General features: G+C 39.3%; 1 protein-coding gene and 1 long non-coding RNA gene across 2 annotated transcripts; both read right to left on the bottom strand.

Annotated features, from left to right (window-relative positions):
* Positions 1–1,245: 1,245 nt before the first annotated feature.
* On the bottom strand, positions 1,246–25,083 carry LOC101479431 (polypyrimidine tract-binding protein 2). Its single transcript, XM_004573984.2, has 17 exons — positions 24,963–25,083; positions 23,690–23,711; positions 23,475–23,526; positions 23,014–23,177; positions 22,232–22,303; positions 22,069–22,140; positions 21,797–21,955; positions 20,473–20,583; positions 19,614–19,782; positions 17,210–17,287; positions 15,600–15,712; positions 13,086–13,119; positions 10,683–10,775; positions 10,202–10,318; positions 5,341–5,440; positions 3,830–3,907; positions 1,246–3,092 (listed from the first exon to the last, which is right to left on the bottom strand). Exons 1-17 carry the CDS (start codon positions 24,968–24,970, stop codon positions 2,963–2,965), a joined length of 1,572 nt encoding a protein of 523 aa, XP_004574041.1. The 5' UTR covers positions 24,971–25,083; the 3' UTR covers positions 1,246–2,962.
* Positions 6,416–10,195, bottom strand: LOC143413383 (uncharacterized). Its single transcript, XR_013094008.1, has 2 exons — positions 8,391–10,195; positions 6,416–8,018 (listed from the first exon to the last, which is right to left on the bottom strand). It is a non-coding gene; the product is annotated as an uncharacterized LOC143413383 (long non-coding RNA).
* Positions 25,084–25,216: the final 133 nt, after the last annotated feature.

Raw genomic sequence — 25,216 nt, 5'->3', positions numbered from 1 at the left:
GCTTATTTTACTACAGAGTAGGACGAATTGTAGGGTAGCAAACATCGTCGGAAAACACGTTTTCAACACAGCAGGTTACCGGGTGTAATATTTTTCAGCTAAAAAGAAACATGGTCTGACTCCTACCTAACTATATAAAGAGTAACTGAAGGTTAAATGCAGCTAATATGTCCTGTTTTAAGGCAGGCACGTACACCTCCGCTCCGCTGCATCTCAGCGACTATCGGTCTGGCACAAAGGGCACCAGAGCCAGAGTAGGGGCGAGGCGAGCTGGAACAAACCATTTTGGGAGAGGGGTATCTATACTTTTGTTGTTAAAATATTACATCTCAACCAAGTACTGTATGCTTTCTATATTTTTTGCAGTGTATCACACACACACACACACACAAAAGACAATATCCTGTACCAAATATTGTCAAAAAAGTAAGAAATCTTTGGGGGTGCTTTGATTCATTTTGGGCACCCCCAAAAATGGGCTAAAACGCCCCTGCTGCCAACACAACAAACCTCATAAAAAAGAATTGGAGAGCCGGCTCTCACTGGTGGGAGTTTGCTCTTCTGATTCACTACAAAGCTGTTAATAGTGACACATCACTATTAACCACTTGTTTCCCAAACCAGAAGACCAAAAAGTAGCCTGATGGTTCTCGACTATTCATGTTTAAATGAACTGGTACCAATATTGCACTTTTCTACCCATACTGTGCACTCAACAGTAACTACACTACTACTCTAAGGTGTACATCACTTCTCTCTCTCACACACACACAAAGCAGGAACAACTGGGGGCTCAGTATCATGCTCAAAGATACTTCAGAACCTGCTCTAGCTCCTGAGTCACAGCTACTCCATGTATGGAAACAAATATTCACGAGATAATACTAAATGGAAATACAATTGAAGACAATTATTTGAGAGTCAGAATGCCAAGGGACTCCGGTGGAATTTCACCCATTTAAAGCAGAAATTTCTTGGATGGTCTGTACCTCACAGCAGGTTGCGTTATTTCTGATTAATCCAAGCACCAAAAGGCTATAAACACAACAGAGGTAAAGCTCTGAGCCTTGTTCTGCTGGAGGTGTCTTCATATTAAAAATAATTTTGTTTTCTATTTTAAATGAGACTGTAGGCAGAACAAATGATGTTCCTTGGAGGTGCAGCGTTTTTTCTCTGCAAGTGTGGTAAGAAGAGAATAGCCAAAAGAGGGAAAAGCTGAGAGAAAGAAGTGAGAGCAGAGAGAAGTGAACAGAGTGAGAGACGTTTATTATAGATAAGGTACAGATGAGAGCAGAGGCCTGAAACTACCCAGACATACACAAACACAATTTTACTTGAGCTGGTTGGTAGAAAAGACGTGTTTAATTTGTGCTAATCTGAATCTTATCACAAAAGAAACTGAACTCAGGTAGAAAATTTACAAGAATCATCTAAAAACGGTCTAAAAATAAACTCTGCAGCTGGAAACAAGATCGAGAGGTGAGAGAAATAAAACCAACTTATGAGGCGACCTCAGCTGAAACAGTGACAAGTTTTGTGCGTCTCACTTTGATAAATAACCACGGACTGTCAAAGAGAACTGAAAGACAAGGTTTGCTTCTTTTTAAAATTAACAAGACATTTTTTCCAAACATAGGTTTACAACAAAAGATTGGCAATCATTACCAATACACATGTTGTTTAAAAACACAACAGTAAAATCAAACTAAAGGCACATGTACTTAGGTCCCGATGGGTTATCCTAATATCAAGAGACCAAAATGACATGTTGAACCCTTCTTTAAACAGATAGCATTAGCAAGAATCCTGTGCATGTGAGTGTGTGCATCCACTTACGGCTGCTTTTCCAATGACTAAGATGGTATTTAAACAGGAAACAGATGGCATCACCTTTGTATCCTTAATATGATTACAATGAGTCGATACATTCTATGTTGTGCTGTGAAGGACATTTCAGGGACATACATGTCCGAAACAAGCATAATTCACTTCAAACGATGACTATCATTCCTACAAATCTTTTTAAAATCATATAGAAAAAAGGTACAATAGACTTTCTAATGTTCTTTAAATGTAGAAACAATTTCCAAAATGATTGTTCAGAGACAGGATAACCAGCAAGAAAGTATGCAAGTGAAGGAAAAAAAAACAGAAATGGTGAAATTCTGACACAATGACTCTTGTGCATTAAGTGTTAAAAACTGTTGTTACACTTGGTGTTTAAACTACATTTTAAAATGACTGGGTGTAGGTAAAGAAACCCCCTCTAAGTAACGAGTGCTTCTAATGTAATACTGGTCATATTTACATTTCTTTCGACTCCTGTATGCCCACTGCTAGATTTCTTTTTCCCTTGAACATGTCATACTTTGGCAATGAACTACATGAGATTTGAAGAAGCGGAACAGTCCAGAAAACATCTTAAAATAACAGACAACCAAAGAGGAGCAGAGACGATGTAAATGGCTTTCAGAACAATGCCAGCCTGATGTTTAAACTGGTATCTGCTGAAAGAGTAGGTGGTTCAGAAAGGAATACATAGAGAAGTGACTCAGACTTCAAAGATAAATTCAGGGAGAGGTCAACTCTGACAGACAGTTCAACACGAAATAAACCACAGACCGCACTTTAAATGAAAACTACCAGTCTGTACTGCTCTAAAGAGGATCTCAACACCAGGTTAGATTTGAAGTCTTTTTCACCTGTAACCCTGGTAAACAAAGATAACACATTCAGCTGGTGTTTAGTTGCTCTTTAACATGTTGTACGGATCAAAGCAGAACTGCCTCTGGGCTGAGACTGAGGTAAGCACTGCTTCTACTGGTTGAGAAAATATATTGTAGTGAAATTCTGATTTTCTCATTTTTTTCACTGAAAACTATTCCAAGGAAATTTTCAAAAAGGGGACCACTGACAGTGACTTGTTGGCTTGTCACAGATCTGAATGTGACAAGGATTTGGATTAGATGGTAGACTTTGAAAAGGAGACTTTCAGATGGTGATTTCCTCCCATGTCGTAGTTGTGAAGATCCATCAGGGCTTGGATCCCTTCCTCAACTGATGACATCTGGATCAAAGCCATCTTACGGTCTCTTAATCGGGAAACAAAGAAAAGTTGAATGTCACAGGGAGCAAGAAAAACATGTTCACTCATGTTCACTTCTTCTTTAACATTACAACTGCCAGAATTTGATAATTTGATTATTTCATTACAGGCTGCAATGATCAAATATATATTAGAATGTTTTAATAAATCAATCAATAAACAGTTGGAGCTCAGGCTGCTGAGCTCTGGATTTCACTGCTCTGTACAGCCACCAGGTTCTCCATGTGTTCTCTCACACACTCCACCTTCTTTAACGCGCTCTGACACGACTTAGCATCCCACCCACGACCTTTCAATCCCGGAGTAACTATTCATCTTTTATCAATCCATCACATCCAGCTAGCTCTGCCTCATGTCATAGCAATATGCACATCAAAATGTGTGTAAACAATATGTGTTACTAGGCAACCCAACATGTTCTGTTCTTGTTATTCATTAATTTCTATGGGAACAAAATGATGTCCCATTTGATGAAAAAACCCATTATAGGAATGGTTTGGGAATATGAAATGATAGTGTTTTAATTTGACCACAGTTACATAATTTAAAAAATTCCAAAGGGTCAAAATGATCCCCTTGTGGTTCTAGTGTTCTTTTGTAAGTTACCCCAGTGAATTGCATGCTACTTATCTAAAGTGTTTCAAAGTTTACTGCTTTTAACTTAAAGTAGAACGAATACCACTTATAGTGTCTTAAATAACTTCATCCTGAAAGGTTACTTACTGGAAAAACTTGAAGGCCTTCACAGTCCCTCCACTGTTGGAGAACAGAAGACGCAGGTCATCCTCTCCTACCCCATCACTAAACAGGAAAACAGCAACTGTTATAACCTTGAAGCAAAGAATTATACACTGAACAAAAATATAAATGCAACATCTTTGTTACTGCTCCCATTCCCCATGGGATGGACGTAGAGACCTAAAATTCATTCCAGATACACAATATAACCATCCCTCCCAAACAGTGGTCACAAATCAGTCCAAATGTGTGGTAGTGGGCACATCTGCTATATTGAGATAATCCATCCCACCTCACAGGTGTGCCACATCAGGATGCTGATCTGACATCATGAGTAGTGCACAGGTGTACCTCAGACTGCCCACAACAAAAGGCCACCCTGGAATGTGCAGTTTTTTGCGCTATTGGGGGTCTGGGGACCCAGAACCGGTCAGTATCTGGTGTGACCACCATTTGCCTCATGCAGTGCAACACATCGTCGCATGGAGTCTATCAGATTGTCAATTGTGGCCTGTGGAATGTTGGTCCACTCCACTTCAATGGCTGTGCGAGGTTGTTGGATATTCGTGGGAACTGGTACACGCTGTCGTATACGCCGGTCAAGCACATCCCGAACATGCTCAATGGGTGACATGTCCGGTGAGTATGCTGGCCATGCAAGAACTGGGACATTCTCAGCTGCCATCTGCCCTGAACAATGTGAACCATGATTCATCCGTGAAGCGCACACCTCTCCAACGTGCCAGACGCCATCGAATGTGAGCATTTGCCCACACAAGTCTGTTACGGCGACGAGCTGGAGTCAGGTCAAGACCCCGATGAGGACGACGGGCATGCAGTTGAGCGTCCCTGAGACGGTTTCTGACAGTTTGTGCAGAAATTGTTTGGTTGTGCAAACCAATTGTTCCAGCAGCTGTCTGGGTGGCTGGTCTCAGACGATCTTGGAGGTGAACCTGCTGGATGTGGAGGTCCTGGGCTGGTGTGGTTACACGAGGTCTGCGGTTGTGAGGCCGGTTGGATGTGCTGCCATATTCTCTGAAACGCCTGTGGAGACGGCTTATGGTTGAGAAATGAACATTCAATGCACGGGCGACAGATCTGGTTGACATTCCTGCTGTCAGCATGCCAATTGCACGCTCCCTCATTGCTTGTGGCATCTGTGGCATTTTGCTGTGAGACAAAACTGCACATTCCAGGGTGGCCTTTTGTTGTGGGCAGTCTGAGGTACACCTGTGCACTACTCATGATGTCAGATCAGCATCCTGATGTGGCACACCTGTGAGGTGGGATGGATTATTTCAATATAGCAGATGTGCCCACTACCACACATTTGGACTGATTTGTGACCACTGTTTGGGAGGGATGGTTATATTGTGTATCTGGAATGAATTTTAGGTCTCTACGTCCATCCCATGGGGAATGGGAGCAAAAACAAAAGTGTTGCGTTTATATTTTTGTTCAGTGTAAATAATACAATGTGTCCGTGGCTATTTTACCGAATGTTGGAGAGGTGAAGCGTTGCTGAGGGTGGAAAGATGTTCTGGAAGTTTTTCGATCCTGGCTTCTTAAAGCGATGGAGTGGTGAGCCAGAAAAATCTGTGTATTGAAAACAAAATATCCACATCTTGACAAAAACACCTGCTAAAAAGTTTTGCTAATAATTCAATAACCAAATCTAGAAACTACAAACATTTTTAGACTCATGGACTAGGTCAGGGGTCGGCAACCTGCGGCTCCGGAGCCGCATGCGGCTCTTTAGTCCTTATACTGCGGCTCCGCGTGGTTTGGGAAAATAAATTAGAAGTATTTCGCTGAAGTGTGATTTATTTATGTTAGTTCTTTTTTAACTTGTAGTTCTAAATTGGAAGATTACTGTGATATTGAAATATAAAAATAAAATTATATTCTATTATTTTTTCATTGCTCAAAATAAGCGTCACACTCGTGGAAGCCGGTGTACCCGCCGAAACGCCGTGCATTTATCGAGACTTTCAACCCCAGGTAGGCCAATTATGGATCTTCGGATCCACATTATGTCAGCAGCTGTTCTCCACCATGAACTATGTTAAAAACAAACACCGCTCACGCCTCACAGACGACAGCTTACAGTCCTGCGTAAAGATGAAAGTCCCATTGTAAACATACCACGGCAGACCCGACGATGTTTCCATGAACATGCTTTTCAGCATCTCTTTATTGACCACTTTTCACACACGGTTGCTGTACGCATACAGCCGGCTGTAGCTTTTCAGCTCACAGCCCGACACATAATAACACAACAGCATAGATAGCACCCGTCTGTGCTATCTATGCGGGTACCGCTCAGCAGTGGCGTGTCTAGAAAATTTTTGTTGGGGGGGCCAGGTAGGGGCACAGATTTGGAGAAGGGTGGCAGATTTAATTGGCAGATAATGTTTTAAAAAAAAATTCTACCAACCCTTAACCATAATTCAATAATCCTATAAACCTAATAACCAAATGCACTTTTAACTCTTATTAGAATGAGATTTTAACCACTACGGTGCAAAGTTTTTAGATACTGCGTTGATAAAGTACAAGAGATACAATCAGTGCTTTGTCAGTGTTTACTCAGCAGTCAAGGACAACAATATTTGCATAGTATTTTTACTGACATATAGTGCACATATGTTTTGGGCAAAAACATTTTTGAAAATTAAAATACGAACATTTGTAACAAACAATTGACAAATTAGCCAATGCCAATGCAAAACTTTATCTGCCTGTTAAAAAAAGAAGATAATCTTCTCACAAACTGGTGTTTGATTTTGAAACAGGAAAAAAGTGGGGAAACAACTGAAAAGACTAACATTTGAATGAAACCTGAAAGCAAGTAAATACTTTCTATGCTGCCTTATCGTAAACTTTGGTAATATTGATAAAGAACAACACTGGCTGATGATGAAATACAGTCAGCTGGCATGGTGACACTGCCAGTATTAACCTGCAGGGCTGGACTGGGACAAAAAAATTGGGCATTTTTACTACAGACCGACCCACCAGGTAGTAAAGCCATAAAGACTTTGACTGAAAACAAACCCTGTTGTGACAGTGATGTACAGTCTTGTTGGTATATGTATGATTTCTATACATTTTACGTCAGATAAAAACTTTGGTTGTAAGATTTAGATAATTATTTAATAAAAACTAGGTATTTTAAATGAGAATAAGAAAGAAAAGTATTTCTTTGTGCCCACCTTTCCCTGTTAATTCCCTACCTGGCCCCCTGGCAAAACTTTGCTAGACCCGCCCCTGCACAGTTACCAGCTGTCAGCTACATAAAAAAGGATCCTGGTGTTATTTGTCTCTCAGAAACAGTTGATAACTTCAACTCATTCATGTCACCTAAAAGGTAAACCTGTTTCTCCATCACCTGTTCAGCTCTGATGGTTCAGTAAGGACATCTCCTGGTTTCATCTTCATGTTTCCCTCTCACCACATATCTAAACAGACATCATGACCAGCAGCTTTACAGCTGTGGCTCCAGCAAACATCAGCTGATACTAGAAATTAATATTAAATAAATTCTAACAACAGCCGATCAAGCTTAAACGTGCTGCTGTTGTTTAGCGCAACATCTGCTGGTTTCCTCTTTCTGGCGCAAAGTGGGCGATAAACAAGAGAGAAAAGCCGATCAGCTGATCATTGATCAGTTTCATGATTGAAGTAGCAACAGGAGAGGGAGGGGGAGAGAATGAGAGAAGAGGCAGCTGTGCAGCATAAAGACAGAATAAATCCAGCTTTGTGTCTTTTTTCCATTCTAGCTAAAGTCCGGGACAAACTGCGTCTCTTCTCAGCTCAATACCAAACGCATAATATTTTCTCTGAATGAGGGACCATTCCATTTTTTTAAGGAGCCGTTGGCAACTCTACTAACCTTATGAATAAAATAAAGTTCACTATCAGTAACATCATAGCACCCACCCAGCTGTATAAAAACTCCGTCAAACTGGCTAGCACGCAGTATGAGTTATTGCAACTGACAGTAAAAAGTCAGCAACATGAAAATAAACTCCACCTAAACTTGGTTTATATCTGACCCAGATAGACTGCAGGTCATAACTTCTTACCTGAAGTTCAGTTCACCTGACACTCGGACTGGCGGCTGCTTCGGGTCTCTCCTCCTGCCTCCCCTTCCCTCATCCACCTGTTGCCTCTGTGGGAGCCCCGTCATAGCCACCACCAAACAACGGAGTTATTTCTACACATCGACCTGCATCTGGCCAATCCACCACCTCTCATTGTTCATGCCATTACAAAAAAAATAAAAAATAAGTCACTGGGGATATGCCCGGTATGCCCGATGGCCAGTCCAGCTATGTTAACCTGCAACCAAATCTGCAGCTCCATACAGCAATGTTACGACTTAGATTATATCTTATAACGCATAACTCTTATGTTAGCTGCCCTCAGTAGCATACTGTCTGAAATATTCCACAGCTGCAATAATTCTTTAAGTGTTATTTTTTTCCTTGGTATTCTAATTTCAACGAAGTTTACTAAACTCAACAAACTTGATATTACTTACCGGGACATTTATTCTGTCCTCATTTTCTTTCACCGAAAAATTGTTTCCTGCAGTGCCATCTTTCGCGCTTGGCTCTCCTACCTTTGCTAACGTGATGCGCATAGCGCAGAAGCGATGCTGCATTCACTTACACTCGGATATCTGAGCGTCACCGTGAAAACATAATCGGACATTTGATATTTGATTTAATTTTATTGTTTTGCCTTTGGGGTGGCACCTGGGGTGGCCAGTCTGGTTTGGGGGGGTGGCCTGTGCCCCCCCAGGCCACCCCGCTGGACACGCCATTGCCGCTCAGGTGCGTCGCCTGCCCTGCAGCGGCGCTGCAGACCACGCCCCGCCACACACATTAACCAGGTAAAATACATATTTAGGCAGAATTTAACAAATATCTATTTTTCATTTTTCAGCAGCATAGTGCTTTTTTACAATTATTTTTTAAAAGTCAGGTCAAAGCTCCAAAAGCTCCAAAAGCCCAAAGGCGATATAACAGTTTTTGTTTGCTACATGGATCATTTTAGTTCAGCTGGGTGTCTTTCCTTTTGTTATATTTCTTTAAGAGTTCAAAATGTGTTAATTGCATAAATAAAATGTAATTTTCTCTGTAGCACTTCAAGGATTTCATAAGCAACATACCTTAGTTGTTCACACAAAGCATAAAGGTAAAAACAGTATATACAGTGTTATCTTTATTTTAGATGTCAAAAAGTATTTGCGGCTCCCAGTGTTTTCTTTAGCGTGGAAATGGCTCTTTCGGTGTTAAAGGTTGCTGACCCCTGGACTAGGTGAACAATCTTTGAATATGGCATCTGGTTCTCCCAAGCAGGACAGCGCTGCCATTAAGACAGAGAAAAAACTTTCTAGCATCTTAAATTACCTTTATTACATATTGTTTTATGCACTTATGTAACTAGATCAGGCCACAGCTGTTTTTCATCAAATAACAGTTGTTTCAATGTTCTTTATTTAAAATAATGAAGTTGGCGATAGAAGTGTAACATCCAAAGGGGCAAAGTGAGCAAACTTTTTTTTTTAAGTCAAGTCTCTTCTTTGACACACAATCATCTTTTTGGTATGCCACACAAATTTTGGTAAAGTCAAACATGTGGATCATAAATAACGAGATTTCCATACAGGATTTGTTGGAGTGTAGTGAAGGAAAACACACAGAGCGTTGGGCTGCAGTGGCGACACCTGTAGGGAGCAGCTATTCTTGATGCAGGGCTTGACACCAGCTTTGGAGTAAGGCTGCAGTTATCACTTATTTTAGTAATCAAGTATTTCATTGATTATTCCATCGATAAATTGGATAAGAAATACTTTTGTCTCATTAATGAGCAATAATAAATATTCAAAGGTGCAAAAACAAAAGTTTTAGAAATTGTAGTGTTTTAAGTTTGTACACTGTTAAAAAATTAAAACAGAATGGCTGTCTCCAGCCTTCAGCCAGTTGTCTAATTTAAACACCAAATTGGATTACATTAACAGTTCATCTGCATGTTTCATTTTAACTTCTGTATATTTCAGTACAACCTTTGTAGCTTTACTGCAGATTTTTCACTGTGTAAAAAGTGGCAGTGGATGCGAGCAGCTGCAAAGTTTGCTTTTCTTCACATCAGAGTTTGTTAAACAGGTGGTTTGATGAAGGTAAGTACCAGCTGTTTCCAGTAAAGGTTTTAATGATGATTACAGGAAAAAGTGCTACTATTTTGGACAAGCCATTATACTGTGGCCTCCCGTGGCTGGGTTAATCCTTTGATACACAACAAGCAACATGAAAGATACTGCCTTGTTGCCTTCCAGGATCATCTTACCTTTAGTTAATAGTTGGTCATCCAGTCCTTCTCTGGGCAAAGCCACAGTCTGGTGTTTGGACAGTGTCACTCTCATCACTTTACCAAACACCTTCTGACCATTCAGGTGACTCATGGCTACAGGTGAGAAATGCAAACCAAGAGAAAAAAAAAACTTGAAATCTGACAAATGTTGAGAATATGAAATTTTCTGATGCAGTGATTTTGATGATTACTGTACTGTAATCATCAAAATCACTACTCGAGTGACTTTGTACATGCAACTCTCAAGCGCTACAAAAACAAAAGCACATTTCATTTTCTTCATATCAATGAGAATCTTTAACAGAACATTTTTTTCAGTGAAATAATAAATAAATACATTTTTCCTAAAGAGTTCTTCAAAATATGTCAACTAGTGGAACTGGCAAGTTTTCACATTAAGCCTGAAACAGTGATTGTAAAAATACAAGCATCATGCCTTAAATGATCTCAAACTTACCAAGTTGAGCCTGGTTGCCATCTGACAGCTGAATCAGAGCGCTGTCCTTTTTGTTGTAGAGTATCTTTACCCTTTGCACATCACCATAGACCCCTGAAGGTACAGAAAGAAAGAGCGAGAGAGAACGAGCGCGAGCGAGAGAGGGAGATCGATAGGAGAGAAAGAGAGCAGGGGAGAAGAGAAAGAAGACAGATAGAGCAGGAGAGATGGAGCCGACGAAGATAAAAAAAGGAGAAGTGTGAAGGATGGAAGGAATAAAGTTAGTGCTAGAAAGACAAATGAAAAAGATGGAATCTTCCCATTTGACTTCAACTTTAAAGTCAATAAAATGCCTCTGTGAACCTGAGTAGTTTTATATCATGACTGTGAACCAATGAGAAAATCGTGGTTGAGCTTTAGCAATGACACCTGATTGATTATTGAGCAGTGTATGCAGGACTCACAAATCCAGCCTAATAATGCAATTCAAAATGGAAAACTAGACACGGACATGGTCAAAAATACACGTCATTAAACAAATATAGAGTAAACTAAGTCAGGAACATGACTTAGTTAGAACTCAGAACGACTGATATCTTTTCAGTGATTTTGAATGGAGATATTTTGAACCGTGGACATCTTGGAGTTGCAAAAACTAAAAACTAGTTTATATGAGTGTAAAGGCAAGAAACTCTCGTGCTACTCGACAGTCCAATGTGACCTTTGTGACACAACTTATTTAGAGGATTGATTGGCTGCAAAATCCAACTGCAAACTGACTGCACTTGTTTAAAACAAAATCTAGGAAAAGAAGGATAGAAAGAAAAGTAGCGCAAGAATGAGTCTTAATGAGTACACAGGACTGTCGTGATCAACCTGATTATCAGTAAGGAAGGAAAAAATAAAAAACCACTAAAAGACACATGGTAGCCAAGGCACAAGGAGAAAGACAGCAGAAATCTGCAGGGATGCAATACTTTCTGCTGTGGTCTTTGCTAATAAACTTGAGAGTGGAACAAATATTTATTTTGCCATTTCATCTAAAACAAATTTTATCTCATTTGTGGTCGCTGTGGTGCTCTAACAACGCTTCTATTACTTCTACTGGCTGTAAAACCTTTCAGCACTCACTTTTACAATGAAGCAGTTGAATTACATTTTCACAGGCAGATGTTCAATGTATTTAAAGGTTAGTCCTAAAACAATAGTCAGGTGTTCATATCAACACTGAAACAGGTTCCTAGTCATTAAATAATCCCTTTCCTAATGCACTTTTAGGGTACAGTTTTAAAATTATAAGAAGAAGAAAAAAATTAGGGTGATTAATGCAAATACTGGTTCAAGCACTGGCTGGCTGGGGCTTGTTCTCCCTGTACCTGCATGGATTTCCACTAAAAAAAAATCCTGCTTCCTCCCACAGTCCAAAGACATGCATGTTAGATTAACTGGTGATTCTAAATGGCCATGGACATTAAAAAAACATTTTCTCTTGTTTTTACTGGTCTGTGTGTGCTGTGGTACGAGAAACATGCAAAACTAAAGATATATCATAAACTGTTAAGCTCAGTCTGAAACCTTGTCAATGCCAGCTACACGTACAGAAGCTGCTCAGCCATGGAAAACCATGCTGTGAAGCTCCTGGTGGACAGTTTTTGTGTTGATGTTAATGGCAGAGGATGTTTGGGTCAGCAGAGCATTAGTGACCCCTCTCTGTACCTTTACTTTACTTTTACGATTTGAATTATTGCAACATCACCATTTTATTTTTGTACCATGCTCCAATTCAATGAGTTCTTCCACAAATTGCAGACTGCATGGCTAGATGTATAATTTTATACTCCTGTGGCAAAGAGTCAAAACACACCTAAATTTTAAGATTCCCCATACTTTTGTCCATATACCATACATTTTTTCCATGCTCAGTATGAACAATTAAAAGCTCTCTCAGTGTTCACAGAGACACCCGACTATTGACTTGAAAAAATTCTTAAGTTGAAGAAAATATGGTGCAGTATTTTAGATACATATATGCAGTTGACAGTTTGGCTTTTTTGTCTTTCTGCAATTGTACATGTAAAAAGAAAACACCAACAACAAAAAACCAAACAGAAACTTGTCTTTTGACTGAAGGCCTGCTACACCAACTGTGGACCAGGCAGAGTTCTTATGCGTTATAGGGTATATATGTAAGTGGTTTTGGTGTCTTGAGTTTAGAGATAAGCTGACCGAATGGACAATCTGTCAGACTCACTGCACTTTTAATGTGGTGACAGAAGTATATTTGAACTCTTGAGTACACAATATAATAGAGAAAGGCTTGGAAATACAGGAAGATACAGAAGTCCACGACATCACTGAAGAAAGTGAACAAAACTTGATTAACAGAGAGAGATATACAGATAGAATAGTAGAGGTTGAACATACCGAAGAGGGTAAAGAGACTTTGAGGCGTGACCATCTTTAGAGAGAGAGACCGCAGAGCAGAGGACAGGAAGAGGAGGAGCAGAGGAGGAGGAAGAGGAGAGACGAAGGTAGAAATCAGACCGCCCAGCGTTGGACGAGGGGTGGTGGTTTCCATGATGGTGAGGGGTGGAGCAAAGATGAAGGCCATGGGGGAGTGGGAGTTTCGGAGAGGAGGAGGGTCAAAATGGCAAAACCAAATTGGTTTTAGATCAGAGTGAGAAAAGTGAAGAGTAAAAAGTGAGAAAGGAGGCAAAATAATTCAGGGCAAATGTAGATGATTGGTTAAGAGAAGTGTGCGGCAGTAAAGAATGGATGGCCACATGGAGAGAAAATAAATGTGTGAAGGGGGAGCAGAGGAGGGAAAAAAGGAGGCAGGGAAAGGAGAAAGGAGGAGAGGAGGACAAAAACCAAAGCAGAGGTCAGTAAACAGAGCATCAGTGGAATATCAACGGAGTCTGATTGATTGCTGGCTGGATTTCAAACACACAGTCCAGTTTTGTTTACACACATATGCAAACATTTCTTTCGGAATGCATTTAACAGCGAAGAAAACAAAACAAAACAATGGAAGGCAGGTAGAATAATAAACAAAAAAACAAAGAGTGAGTGGAAGAGTGAGCAGCAGGACACATCAAACCAAAAGGACACAGTACCATGAAGCAGATGGCTGGAGGCATCGAGCACCACAAGAACCACCATCCATGTCTGGCAGATCAAACTGACAAGTGTGGAGGAGCTTTATACAAACAATGGAGCTAGACCACTTAAATGCAAAGCAATAAATTATTCATTCAAACATTACTAGGGATGCACCAATCCAAGGCAATAACACCTGTAATATACCTGCTAATACGGAGTACCGATCCAATAGTCCGCTAGTACTAAAATACAAAGCTGTTTCCATCCCTCTGAGGAGGAGATTCGGAATCATTGTTTGTAAAAGCAAACTACAATGAAAGAATGCATTTGTGTCATTTAAGCTCAGTGTGACACTACTGTGATGTCATTAATGGTCACACTGGTTTCTCATTGGCCCGCTGTCACTGATACCTAATATAGCTTTCAGAGTCATGACTGGCATTGGGTCAGCGCATTCCCATGTACGGCAATTTAAAACCAGGACGATCTAAAAAGCTATTCATAAAAGAACATGTATTCATTTTACAAATTTCATCCTATTTAAAAAAAAAAAATCTAACATTTCAAATAAGTCCTTGTGTCATCACTATAAGTAGTCCAACCCTGGAACAAGATCCTCTGTGTTAACAGAGGCCATTGCCAAAACAAGGGTGTCAGTTTGTCACATTTTACTACTACCAAAATTAGTCGAAAAATTTTAGAATGTTCAAGATGGATGAAAGCTTTTTTTAAAGTTTTGCTCATTGTCTGGGACTTCTTTTACTATGAAAACTGGAAACTCAAGTCTACTGTGTTAAGACAGCTAAAATCCATCCATACATTTGATGACAGAGTTGAGAAAGAATGAGCAAGTGACTGAAAAACATCACTTGGGTTCAACACTTACAATATGAAGAATGGCCACACCACACCCAAACACTACTTAACAAATGGACTGTATTGAGCAGACTCCCAAGTGTATGTGGAAGTTGCTGCTCTCAAGCGGATTGGTCACCAGAGAAAACTGTGTGCTCTTATGAAACGGTCAGGATACAGCTCCTGCACTAAGGGTAGAAGTGTGAAACCACTATTTTACTAAGAAGTCCATTTCAATACAGAGAGGGACAAAGACAGACAGAGAGAGAGGAAAAGAGAAGGAGTTTGATAGAGAGATGGAACACAGAAAAAGATAACAGGTACAGAAGATACTGGAAAAACAGATGACAGAATAGTTGCACATTTACACTTAGAAAATTAACAAAAACTTGAAAGACTAAATAGAATGCTATGATAAAAAATATACAAGTATGCAGGTGTTTATTACAGAGAAACCTCTCACCATCTGACAGACACAATGGGATCAAACATGAAGTAGTTGAAAATATTTTAAGACAGTAAAATTTAGGACTTGTGATGGGTCTTGGAGAACAAAATCAATCTGGAGATTCATCTCTCTCTCACACAGACACAAAAACACACATATACAGACACACACACCCTCACACCACTCCCTAACAGTCATTCCTGAATCTGAGAAAGTTCTTGAAAACAAGATAAATTGGCCAATCCACACTAAAGGCCAATCCACACTGGACAATTTAACTGGGGAAAAAAGTTTTGGTGCTAAGTGAAGAAAACCCTGAAACAGCTTAGGGGTCAAGACGATGTATTATACTTTAGCTAAGTGGAGGAAGATATGGGAAAAATTTAGCACACAAAAGACATAGCACACATCCAACCACAGCCCACACAGGAATTTACACTACTACCAACCTCAGCAGCATCCAACAATTCAAATAAGTGCATTTTACAGAACTTAAAAATATTACTTTAACATTATGCACATGGTTTGTGTACCTCTTCATTTAGGTTGGATGCCAACAGGACCCCTGACACTCCTGATCCTGATAGAGCAACGCGACCTGCAGCTGCTGCTGCCGCTGCTGCCGCACTCAGAGGGCTGATGGCTCCTGTTCAGAAAGCACAAGAGAAGGCACATCTCAGAATTAGACACTAAACTACAAAAACTAGAAACACCAACACACTTGTTTATTGTCAGCTAACTGCATGAAGCATTGGCAGGGCTATTATTTTTAATCAGTTTAACAGATTCTAAATGAAAGAACTACTGTGATCTGAAATGCGAAATATGTAACAATTCCTCAAATGTGATAAAGAAAAAAAGACATGAAAAGAAATCAAAATGGACAACCTAACCAATTCAGGGTAGGGTCTGACATGATTGAGGTTATTGGTGGTATGACAATTGCCATTTAACTTTAGCTATCTCAACTTTAAAAAAAAAAAAAAAGGAGTACTTGTTGGCACTACAGAAATGAAAGGGAACGGTCACCAAAGTGAACATTACCTGCACTATACCATTTAACATTTTTGCTTCTTCTCTATAGAGGTAAACCACATAGAGAAGCAGGGCTTCCAGTAGAAAAGCTGTTAGCCCCATAACCTTCAAAAGTCAACATCATTCATACAGCAAAGAATGATCAAGGCTGCTGTAATCTGTAAATGGGGAACATATGTGGATGGATAACAGCTAAACAGTTAAAACAACAGTAAATAATACAAGTTATTATTGAGTTGTTTGTTTGTTTTTTTAATTAACCTTTAAAGCTTTTTCCAAGTTGCTTTTATTTCATACCCAATAAAAATATGCTAGTGGATACAGGTAACAGCTGTAACTGTACAGCTGGGGGAAGGTGTAGCTGTCGACAACAATGAAGCACACATAACATTCCCCCCCCCCCCCCAAATCTCACTGCATTCATGCATTCAACTAACAGGGCCATTTGAATCAACACAGATTTACACTCTCAACAAAGACCCCTCATTTTAAAACATGGGGAAGAAAAACAACCATGAGCAGTTTTCACACATCTGACTGAATATTATTTCTATATTTTTTTTTTTTACAAAAATCAACAGCCATAACATACAACCTGCATTTAAACCATTTAAGTGTTTTGGTGAACAGAACAAGTTAATCTACAAAGAGAAATTCTTCAAGACTTCAAAACGCAGCAATCTTTAAATCTCTGAAACTCTCAGTATTGCTATTAAATTAAGCTGAAAAAGCACAGTTTAAACAGTTCAGCTAATTTAACACAACCTATACATATATTTAAATATTAAAAATAAGATTAAAAAAGCTCATAAAAATAGTTCAGGTTAATCAATGCCAGCACATTATTGGGAAAAAACATTTATTATGTGATGAACTATAATAATACAGGGGACTGCAAAGAACCCAAGTGTTTACAAGATGGTAAACAGCAGTTTCTTAAGGCCACTATTTGCCTCATTTATCTATTTAGTTCCAAAATCAACCGACCTATTTCGTAACCACTATTCTTTTATAGTAATCATAGCTGGACATGACAGGAGACAGGGCAGCAGTAACAGAGGCAGAGTCATGGAAAAACAAAAATAAGAAAAAAAAAAAGTATAGGTACCTCCACCCTGGGAGAGGGAGAGAGAAGATGAGTAACCTCCTCCACTAGAGTAGGAAGCTAGTGCTCCAGATGGGGTACCTACAAGACAATAACAGCTAGATTTATACCACACAACACTTAGCTAACCTAGCACCAAAGAGTACAAATATCACAAAAATCCATACTGGCCTAAATAACAGTATTATATTTAATGAGTTATTACAGTCAATAAGTAAATATTTATCGAAAACTACTCAAGATAGTGCATGTCAGATACTGCATCGTCACCAGATTAGAAGAGACAAAATTAACATTAAAAAAAGAACTCTGTGCTTAAATGAGATCTAAGATATATCAGCATTACAGCACGGCTGCAATACACCAGCAACCTGTAAGCTGACACCTCACAAAAAGAGGAACAGAGATGATTTATGTACAAGTAGAATGACCAGAGACAAGTTACGGACATCCAAAAGTCAGTATACAAATGGTGTCATTTGCTATGAATAACGTGTACTTGTCTAAGAGAAAGAAACTTGCTTCTCAAATAAAATGTAACAAACTGACCCACAGCTACAACCTGATGGAAATAAATGCAAGTAAGATCTCTTTTGCTTCAAAGATGGAAGATACTTCTCTATGTCTACAGTTTAATTTGTAGCTACTACAACAAACTTGTAATCTTGTAATGTAAGCTTGTAAGAATTTGTGTCGTTTTCCGCAACTATATTTGGCAACAAGCATTATGCTTCCCAACCATAAGCAGTTCGTTGAGATGACCCGGTGCACCTACTGTACTGACCCAGAAGACGCATATTTAGGAAGCCTGTGAGAAAAATAAGCTTTCAATATCCTGTATAAACAGCAAAATGACTAATGTGCACTACACTGCAAAAAGCTGGGTCTGTTTGAAAGTCACACTCTTGATTGGTTGATCAATTCAAATACTTGCCCCTTCCTAATACACAATACAGTAACAAGGTGTTAAAGTTGATTGTTTTGCAGAATATATTCAGAGTGATTAATGAATAACATTAATGTAAAAGGGCAGTAGAAACGAACACCAAGTTTATGAAGACAATAACACGAAAAGTTGCTTTTGTGTCTGATACTGCATAAATTGCAAAAGTATGAAGTATTGCACATTTCTAACTGACTCCCATGCACCATCAACGACTTGTGCAATATATTTCTTTGTAACGGTTTCGTGCTAGACTTTATCAGGCTAAAGAGGACAACTCATAATATTACCCAGAAACTTTAAACACCCCAGACCAGACCCTAGCACCAAGTCAGTTATACTTATGGGATATTGATCTGGTCAGGTAAATAGCAAAGGGCAAGGCTAATCAGGTACAGCTGCTTTGGTGTTAATGAAAGTAACAACAGGTGCACTAGTGGGGCAACAATGTGACAAGAACGGTTTACAAGTAGGGACCACTGACAAGTTTTCCTCTTTATCTTTTCTAATGTTTTTTAACTAGTTTTGCATTTTGCTATTATCAGTGTCTCTACTGGTAGCGAGACGCTACCAGCGATACCTAGCCCCTACAGAGATTGGACAGGTATTCCAACTCCTCCAGTATGGCACATCGATACGTGCCACGGCCAGAAGGTTTCTTAGTGTCCGATGTCTCCCAGGACAGTCTCGGGAGATTCCAAGACACAGATGGGAGACAGAAATCTTGCCCAACACAATGACCTCCAGGAGACCAGTAGTGTAAATTTCCAAACTGACCCAACAAGAGAAACAGACTTCACAAGGGTGGCTTAGGGTCCAGTGTTCTCTAGTGGGCCCTGGACTCACTGCCTGGCACTGTGGAGCCCGACTGGCATTTGCCACAGAATACCAGAATTGGCAGGTCAACCACTTGCGCACTGTGTTTTTCAGAGATTAGAAAAAGCAGGTTCATCATGAGCACATGTGAACGATCTGAAAGGGTCTGGAGAATCCAATGAGAACTTTATGCTTCCAGTTGGATGGTCATAATTGTCTGGGGAGGCATACACATGAAGGGACCCACACATGTCTGCCAGATCATTTATTCACTTTAATTTTCAAAGTTAATTTTAAATGCATCCCTCTGTAGGTCCAACAATCTATTTACTTGCATTTATTGGCCTTTATTGATTGATTATTATAATGACTAACTGCATTCTTTATTCTCTATTCTTAAATACACAAACAAATACAGAGCGGAAAGGATTACGACATATTCAGTGTAACTGTAATAATGTGTCGGTAAACTGGCTTCAAATTCACTTCCTTAAATTGACCCATGACTGGCAAAAGAATTTCTTTGTGGATGTGTTCCATCTAAAGCAAAAAAATGGAGTTATGAACGTGACAGTACAGGGTTATGGATAAATGGAGGGACAGATAAGTTGATGTTTGATAGATGGATTCAGGAGGTGGTCTATTTACCCAGTAAAGAATGATCCTTGTTGGTTGACTCTCCATCTCCTGTAGGAAGATCAGGCCTGGTGTAATCTCGACTCTTATCATTGTTGTATTTGACGTTAACGTTGACCAGTTTACTGAAGTCTATCCGCAGAGTACAGCATGAGTTATAGATGTTCTGTCCATCCAAAGACTGAAGTAAAAGGAACAAAAGAGAAATAAAAGCTTGTACAATAGTCTCCAAAAGTTGATTCTGTTCATGCAGTCAATGTTGTGGTATCAAATACTGAAAATTTTTTAAGATGTCAGACGAAATCAATAGAGCAAAGCACTTCCTAACTCATATTTTGAGGTCAGTACCAGATTATTATTTTTATTAATAACAACAACAACAATAACAACAACGACAATGTTGTACAACTGTATTTTGGTACATAGATGGCGACAGATAGAAAGACAGATCTAAAGCCTACAGAGATATACTTTAATAACCCTGGAGAAAAGAAAGTGTTAGACACTGTTGCTACTCTGTCAGCATGTAGTGGCTCAACACATTAAGCATTGTTTTTTCTGGTTTTGTCAGCCATTTATGCATCTGCCTGCATACTTTATTTGCGCTTCTACAACAATGGGAAGGCAAAGACCTATTGCAGTGTAACTAGGAAGGATTCAGGGCTATCTGATCCAGCCCTTACTATATGCTTTATCGAAATTAAAGTTTTAAGCCTAATCTTAAAAGTAGAGAGGATGTCTGGCTCCTCAATTAAAACTGGAAGCTGGTTCCACAGAACCAAGAATCCTGGAATCTGCTTCCCATTCTAATTCGAAATAAGTAAGTCTGCATTCTGAGTGTTAGCTCCAGTTTGTGTATTTGTGGCCCCACCAGTTTAGCTTGCTGTGCATTGACGGGGTCACTGAACTGCAGAAGAGCCTGGAATTGGTTGTTCTTGGTGAAGGTTATAATCTTCATTACGGTCCCAAACTTACTGAAGATCTGAGAAGAGGAAAAGAAAAGAAAAAAAAAAAACAAACACCATAAAACCATGAGCAGCAAACTTAAACTGAGTAAGGTTCACAATTTTTTCTTTTTTTTAAATGTATTTTGAGGTCTTTTTACCCCTTAATTGTAATGATGGACAGTGGAGACAAGAGACGAAAGCTGGGAGAAAAACCACGTGCAAAATGTACAGTAAATGGCCTCGAGGCAGATCAAACCCAGGATTCTGTATTAAGGCTATATATAGGTCACATGCTCAACCCAGTGAGCTAAACCAGTGTCCCACCAATTAGATTTGTTATGATAACAGTTTCAAACTATATAGACAAATGACTAGTCAGCAAAAACAGCTTTTGAAAAGTCTTATGGGGATGATGATCAATGTGGGGATGCACCGATTCATTTTTTTCCAGATAACATCCAATACGTTGGCTGCGGACATCTGCCAATGCTGAGTATGATGCGATACCAGTTTTAAATTAAGTCGCTATCCTGCCTACATAGTGCTACCAATTACAGTCACAGTAATTAATGCTTTTTCTTCTCACAGACACTTGAAGTGTGGCACTGCTAAAGATCTGGAGGCAAATAATATGAGTGAGTTGACAACATCATGTTATGTTACCATAATAAAAGCTTCCCATGAAGTGTTAAACCAAACCAATGTCCTTCACTCTGGGACCTGATGTAATGCCTCTACGAAAGAATATAATAGGAGTGAAAGTGAACGAGGGAGACAAAGTGAGAAAAAGCAAAGTTGTGTCATCCTATGTTTTCAGTCATGTCAGGTCACTCTAACCACAGTTTACAGTTGAGCAAGAAAACTTTGTTGGCAATGAGAAATGCATCCAAACTGCTGCTGCTTTGTATAACTGAGGTTAGCTTTATGCTACCTTAGCTCTGCAGCTAGCTGTTGGATAGCACACAAACACAGAATTGAAAGGAAGGACTCAAACTATAGATCAGTCCATTGTCATGACATCTTGTAAAGCGCTTTGAGTGCTCAGTAGAAAAGCGCTATATAAGAACCAGTCCATTTACCATTTTTACCATCCAGTTTTGGGGTCAGTACTGGATATCTGATCGAAATATCGGATATATGCACCCTTAGTTTATTTCTGTGCTCTTTTTCTGACCTGTAGTCCAAACATCAGAAAATACCAGACTGTGAATATCAAACATAATGCCAAATTTAGTATTCATGTTTTACCTGTTGTAGAACATCTAATGTGACAGGATAAAACATGTTGTCAATGATAATTCGCAGGACAGGGCTGGGGGGTGGAGTTAAGTCCAAAACTCCTGGGTCAGAGGACGGAGAGCTTCCATCCTGAACTGCTGACACCGCCTGCAGTACTGCCTGGGCCCTCTGAATGGAAAGAGAAAAGACACAACAATATAAGGTGATTTAAGATTAATTCATCGAGGACTGGGTGAAGGACAGTCTTTAGTGTACAAATACAAATAAATAAATCCATCTACCTGGTTAAGAGCAGAGTCTGTTTTCAGTTCCTTATGGTTGGAATACTGGATGAAGACTGGAGTATTTCTGACCTGAATACAATACAAATCCACATATTAGTTACTAAGAATTAAAGCAACAGCGGAAAACATTAATGCTTATAGAAAAGGTTGTACTTCAGACCTGTGGTGTGACAGCTGTGTAGTAGTTCACCATAGTTACAGCAGCTTCCTCTGTGCCCAACTCAAGAAAAGCCTGGAAAGGTACACCATGTTCAACTTTTGAAGAATGATAATGTTGAGGTGACAAAAAATCCAGGAAAAAATTAACACAAATGGCTAATTTCACAGAGCATCAATAACACCAATGAAAGCCCCCGGGGAACAGACACAGTCTCACTGAATTTAATGAACTAGTAAGTCCACCTGTATTCATAACTGGCCAGACGCTCATTCAATATAGGAATGAATTTTTGGGGGGGGAAATAAACTCTGCTCACCTTATGTTAGTAATGGCTTTCCGTGACTAAAATAATGTGAGAGCTTTTTTTTCTAAATTTGCTGTATTAGAATAGAATAGAATAGAATTCAACTTTATTGTCATTGCACATGCACATGCAAATATTAGCATATTTTGATAGAGAAACGTAACTGTTACAAGAGTACTCGCTAGGAAAGTTTTGTCCTTTCAACATTTGCTTTTGGGGGTAAAGTGATAACTAGTATTATCTTCTTTTGCAGTTTACAATGTAAAATCATCTATTTACAGTATTCAGTTCTTGGATTCTGACAAATCACACCACTGCTGTTGTGACACCTTTGGAATAAGGGAGCGGCTGAAAATAGCCTTTTTTCCTTGCATTAGGCCCAGTGCATAATAGTTAATTTCCCATTCTGTGTAAAAGTTGAATGTTTTATTTTCCATCCTAGCACTAGCCGAAACGAGAATATTTCACTGTAGCTCACCTGGTTTTTCCCCTTTAGCATCAGTATATTGGTGACCTTTCCAAAGGGCAGCCCCAGAGCGATGACTTCAGTCTCTGACACCTCATTGGGAAGTTTTCTGATGTGGAGGACTCTGGAGGGAGGTGATTCGTCCAGGCGTTGTTTCTTACTGTCACTGCCATTCGCTGAATATGCACATATAGACAAACATTAAGGATCAATAGCTTTTCATATCAAACCACACAGTTTGGGTCATGTTATTGGGCATACTTGTTCACTGACACATTTTCAAGGATCACTGTAACAAAGAAGTAAGAACAGAACTATTATGAACTTGTAATGTGAAATCATGACTTGACAGAGAAAAGAAATATTGGGAACCGTTAGCACTGAATTTATCTTTTAGGTCACGTATCATATGCACGTAAAACACTTTTTAAGGAGGTGCTTGTGGGTTCCATTCAAGCTACAACTGAACTCACCAGTCATAGAGTTGGGGCTGCTACCGTACATGTTGAGCTCATCTGAGCCTCTCTAGTAAAACAAGCAAAAAAAGAAAAAAAGTTAAAATTTCTATGTTCAACAAAATCTGAAAGGTATACAAAGAAAAATCTAAAAGATCATGTCAAACAGTCAGGGAATACATAATTGTTAAGAGTAGAGGGAAAAAAAACCAAAACTCAGCAATACAACTTACTTTCACACCAACCGCAACATCACTGCCAAAAACAAATGGGAAAAGAGATTAAGGATAAACTGCAAATCTCGTGAGCACTGAAACAATGTAATTGTTCTCATAATTAAAACCAAAATTGAAGTATTGCTTAGTAAAATTGGAAATGATTATGTTGCTGGTGAGAATTTAACTTGTGTTCATTTATTACTGTCGATACTTTGGAGCTCTGATGACTGCACAGATACAACTATCAATGCAGTCTGTAAAACAACTGATTTTCTTATTTCAGAGCTTTAAGTAGAAACTGTACCGTCTAGGCGAGTAACAAAAATGACAAAGTATATGTCGTTTTGGTGCCAATATTCCCTTAAATCATATTACTACTCGAAGAAAAACAATACAGATCACATTTGTTCTGTTTCAACACACCCACCAACTTTACAGCCTGCTTTGAATATGGCCATATTTACTAAACTGATATACGTTCCTCTTACACACCTTTCGTTTATCCATTTTCTTTCCAAATGTACAGTCCGAGCAGTATGAGCACCTGATACTGATGCTAAAGTGTTTTAAAACAAACCTAAATCCAAAAAACCGCCTTTATTTATTGCATTATTTTGCATATAGTTAACTGCACAAACCGTTGTGCGACGCACTCTCACAGTGAAATAATAATATATATATTTTTAAACCCTTAATGTACAATACCCCGACAGAGGTGAGTGTAGCATACATTATTCCAGACAAAGGAGCCTGCTTTCAGTTAATGCGCGAGCAGCTCCAACTGTCAAGTCATGTCGGCTTTGACATGATTCATTAACGCCGGGTTAACTAATCGCTTATTAAAATTGTAATAACTGACAGTAATAGTCGCCAATGCCATGAAACCACTTACATTGATTCCACTGTTACCGGCAGCTTTGTTAATGTAGCAAGCAAACGTTCAATTTTATTTTACACACAAAACAATGCATTATTACGTCGAAACGCATAAGTGTCTTAATCTAACTAGGTTGTTAACACGAGGCATTACCATTACGTTAGAAAAAGACACATAAAACATACTGCTGAATAATGCTCCCCACACAATCAAGACATTTCAGTAATACATTTCGTGACGTTAGCTAGCTAACGTCGTGCACTTCGCTTTATACAGCTTCACGATTTGCAGGGGAGCTAACATTTAGCCTGTGTCAAACCGAGCAGGGGAAATGCTTTATTCTGAATACGGCCCACGCATAGCTGTGGAGGGCACACCCAAAAGCACCAGCTGCAACATAAATACATTTACCCGTCCATTGCAGCTCTTTGTCCTCTTCTGTCTGTTGATATTTCTGTACTCTTCGATGCGGACACTCTAAGCAAAATGGGCGTTCTTCTTCTTCTTCCTCTTCGTGTCTTTTAAGGGTGAACAACAGTAACATCAGGTGCTTTACTGCCAACCTTTGCTGAGGAGGGGAAAGGGAGATCGACTGTAGAATTTTAGAGGCTGCTTGAAGCTGGCTCCAAAAGCAAATGAATCTCTACAGACTCATATGCTTGAAT

Source organism: Maylandia zebra, linkage group LG18 (genome assembly GCF_041146795.1).
Source record: "Maylandia zebra isolate NMK-2024a linkage group LG18, Mzebra_GT3a, whole genome shotgun sequence".
Classification (NCBI taxonomy): Eukaryota; Metazoa; Chordata; class Actinopteri; order Cichliformes; family Cichlidae; genus Maylandia; species Maylandia zebra.
This window is presented reverse-complemented; position numbering and strand designations above follow the sequence as displayed.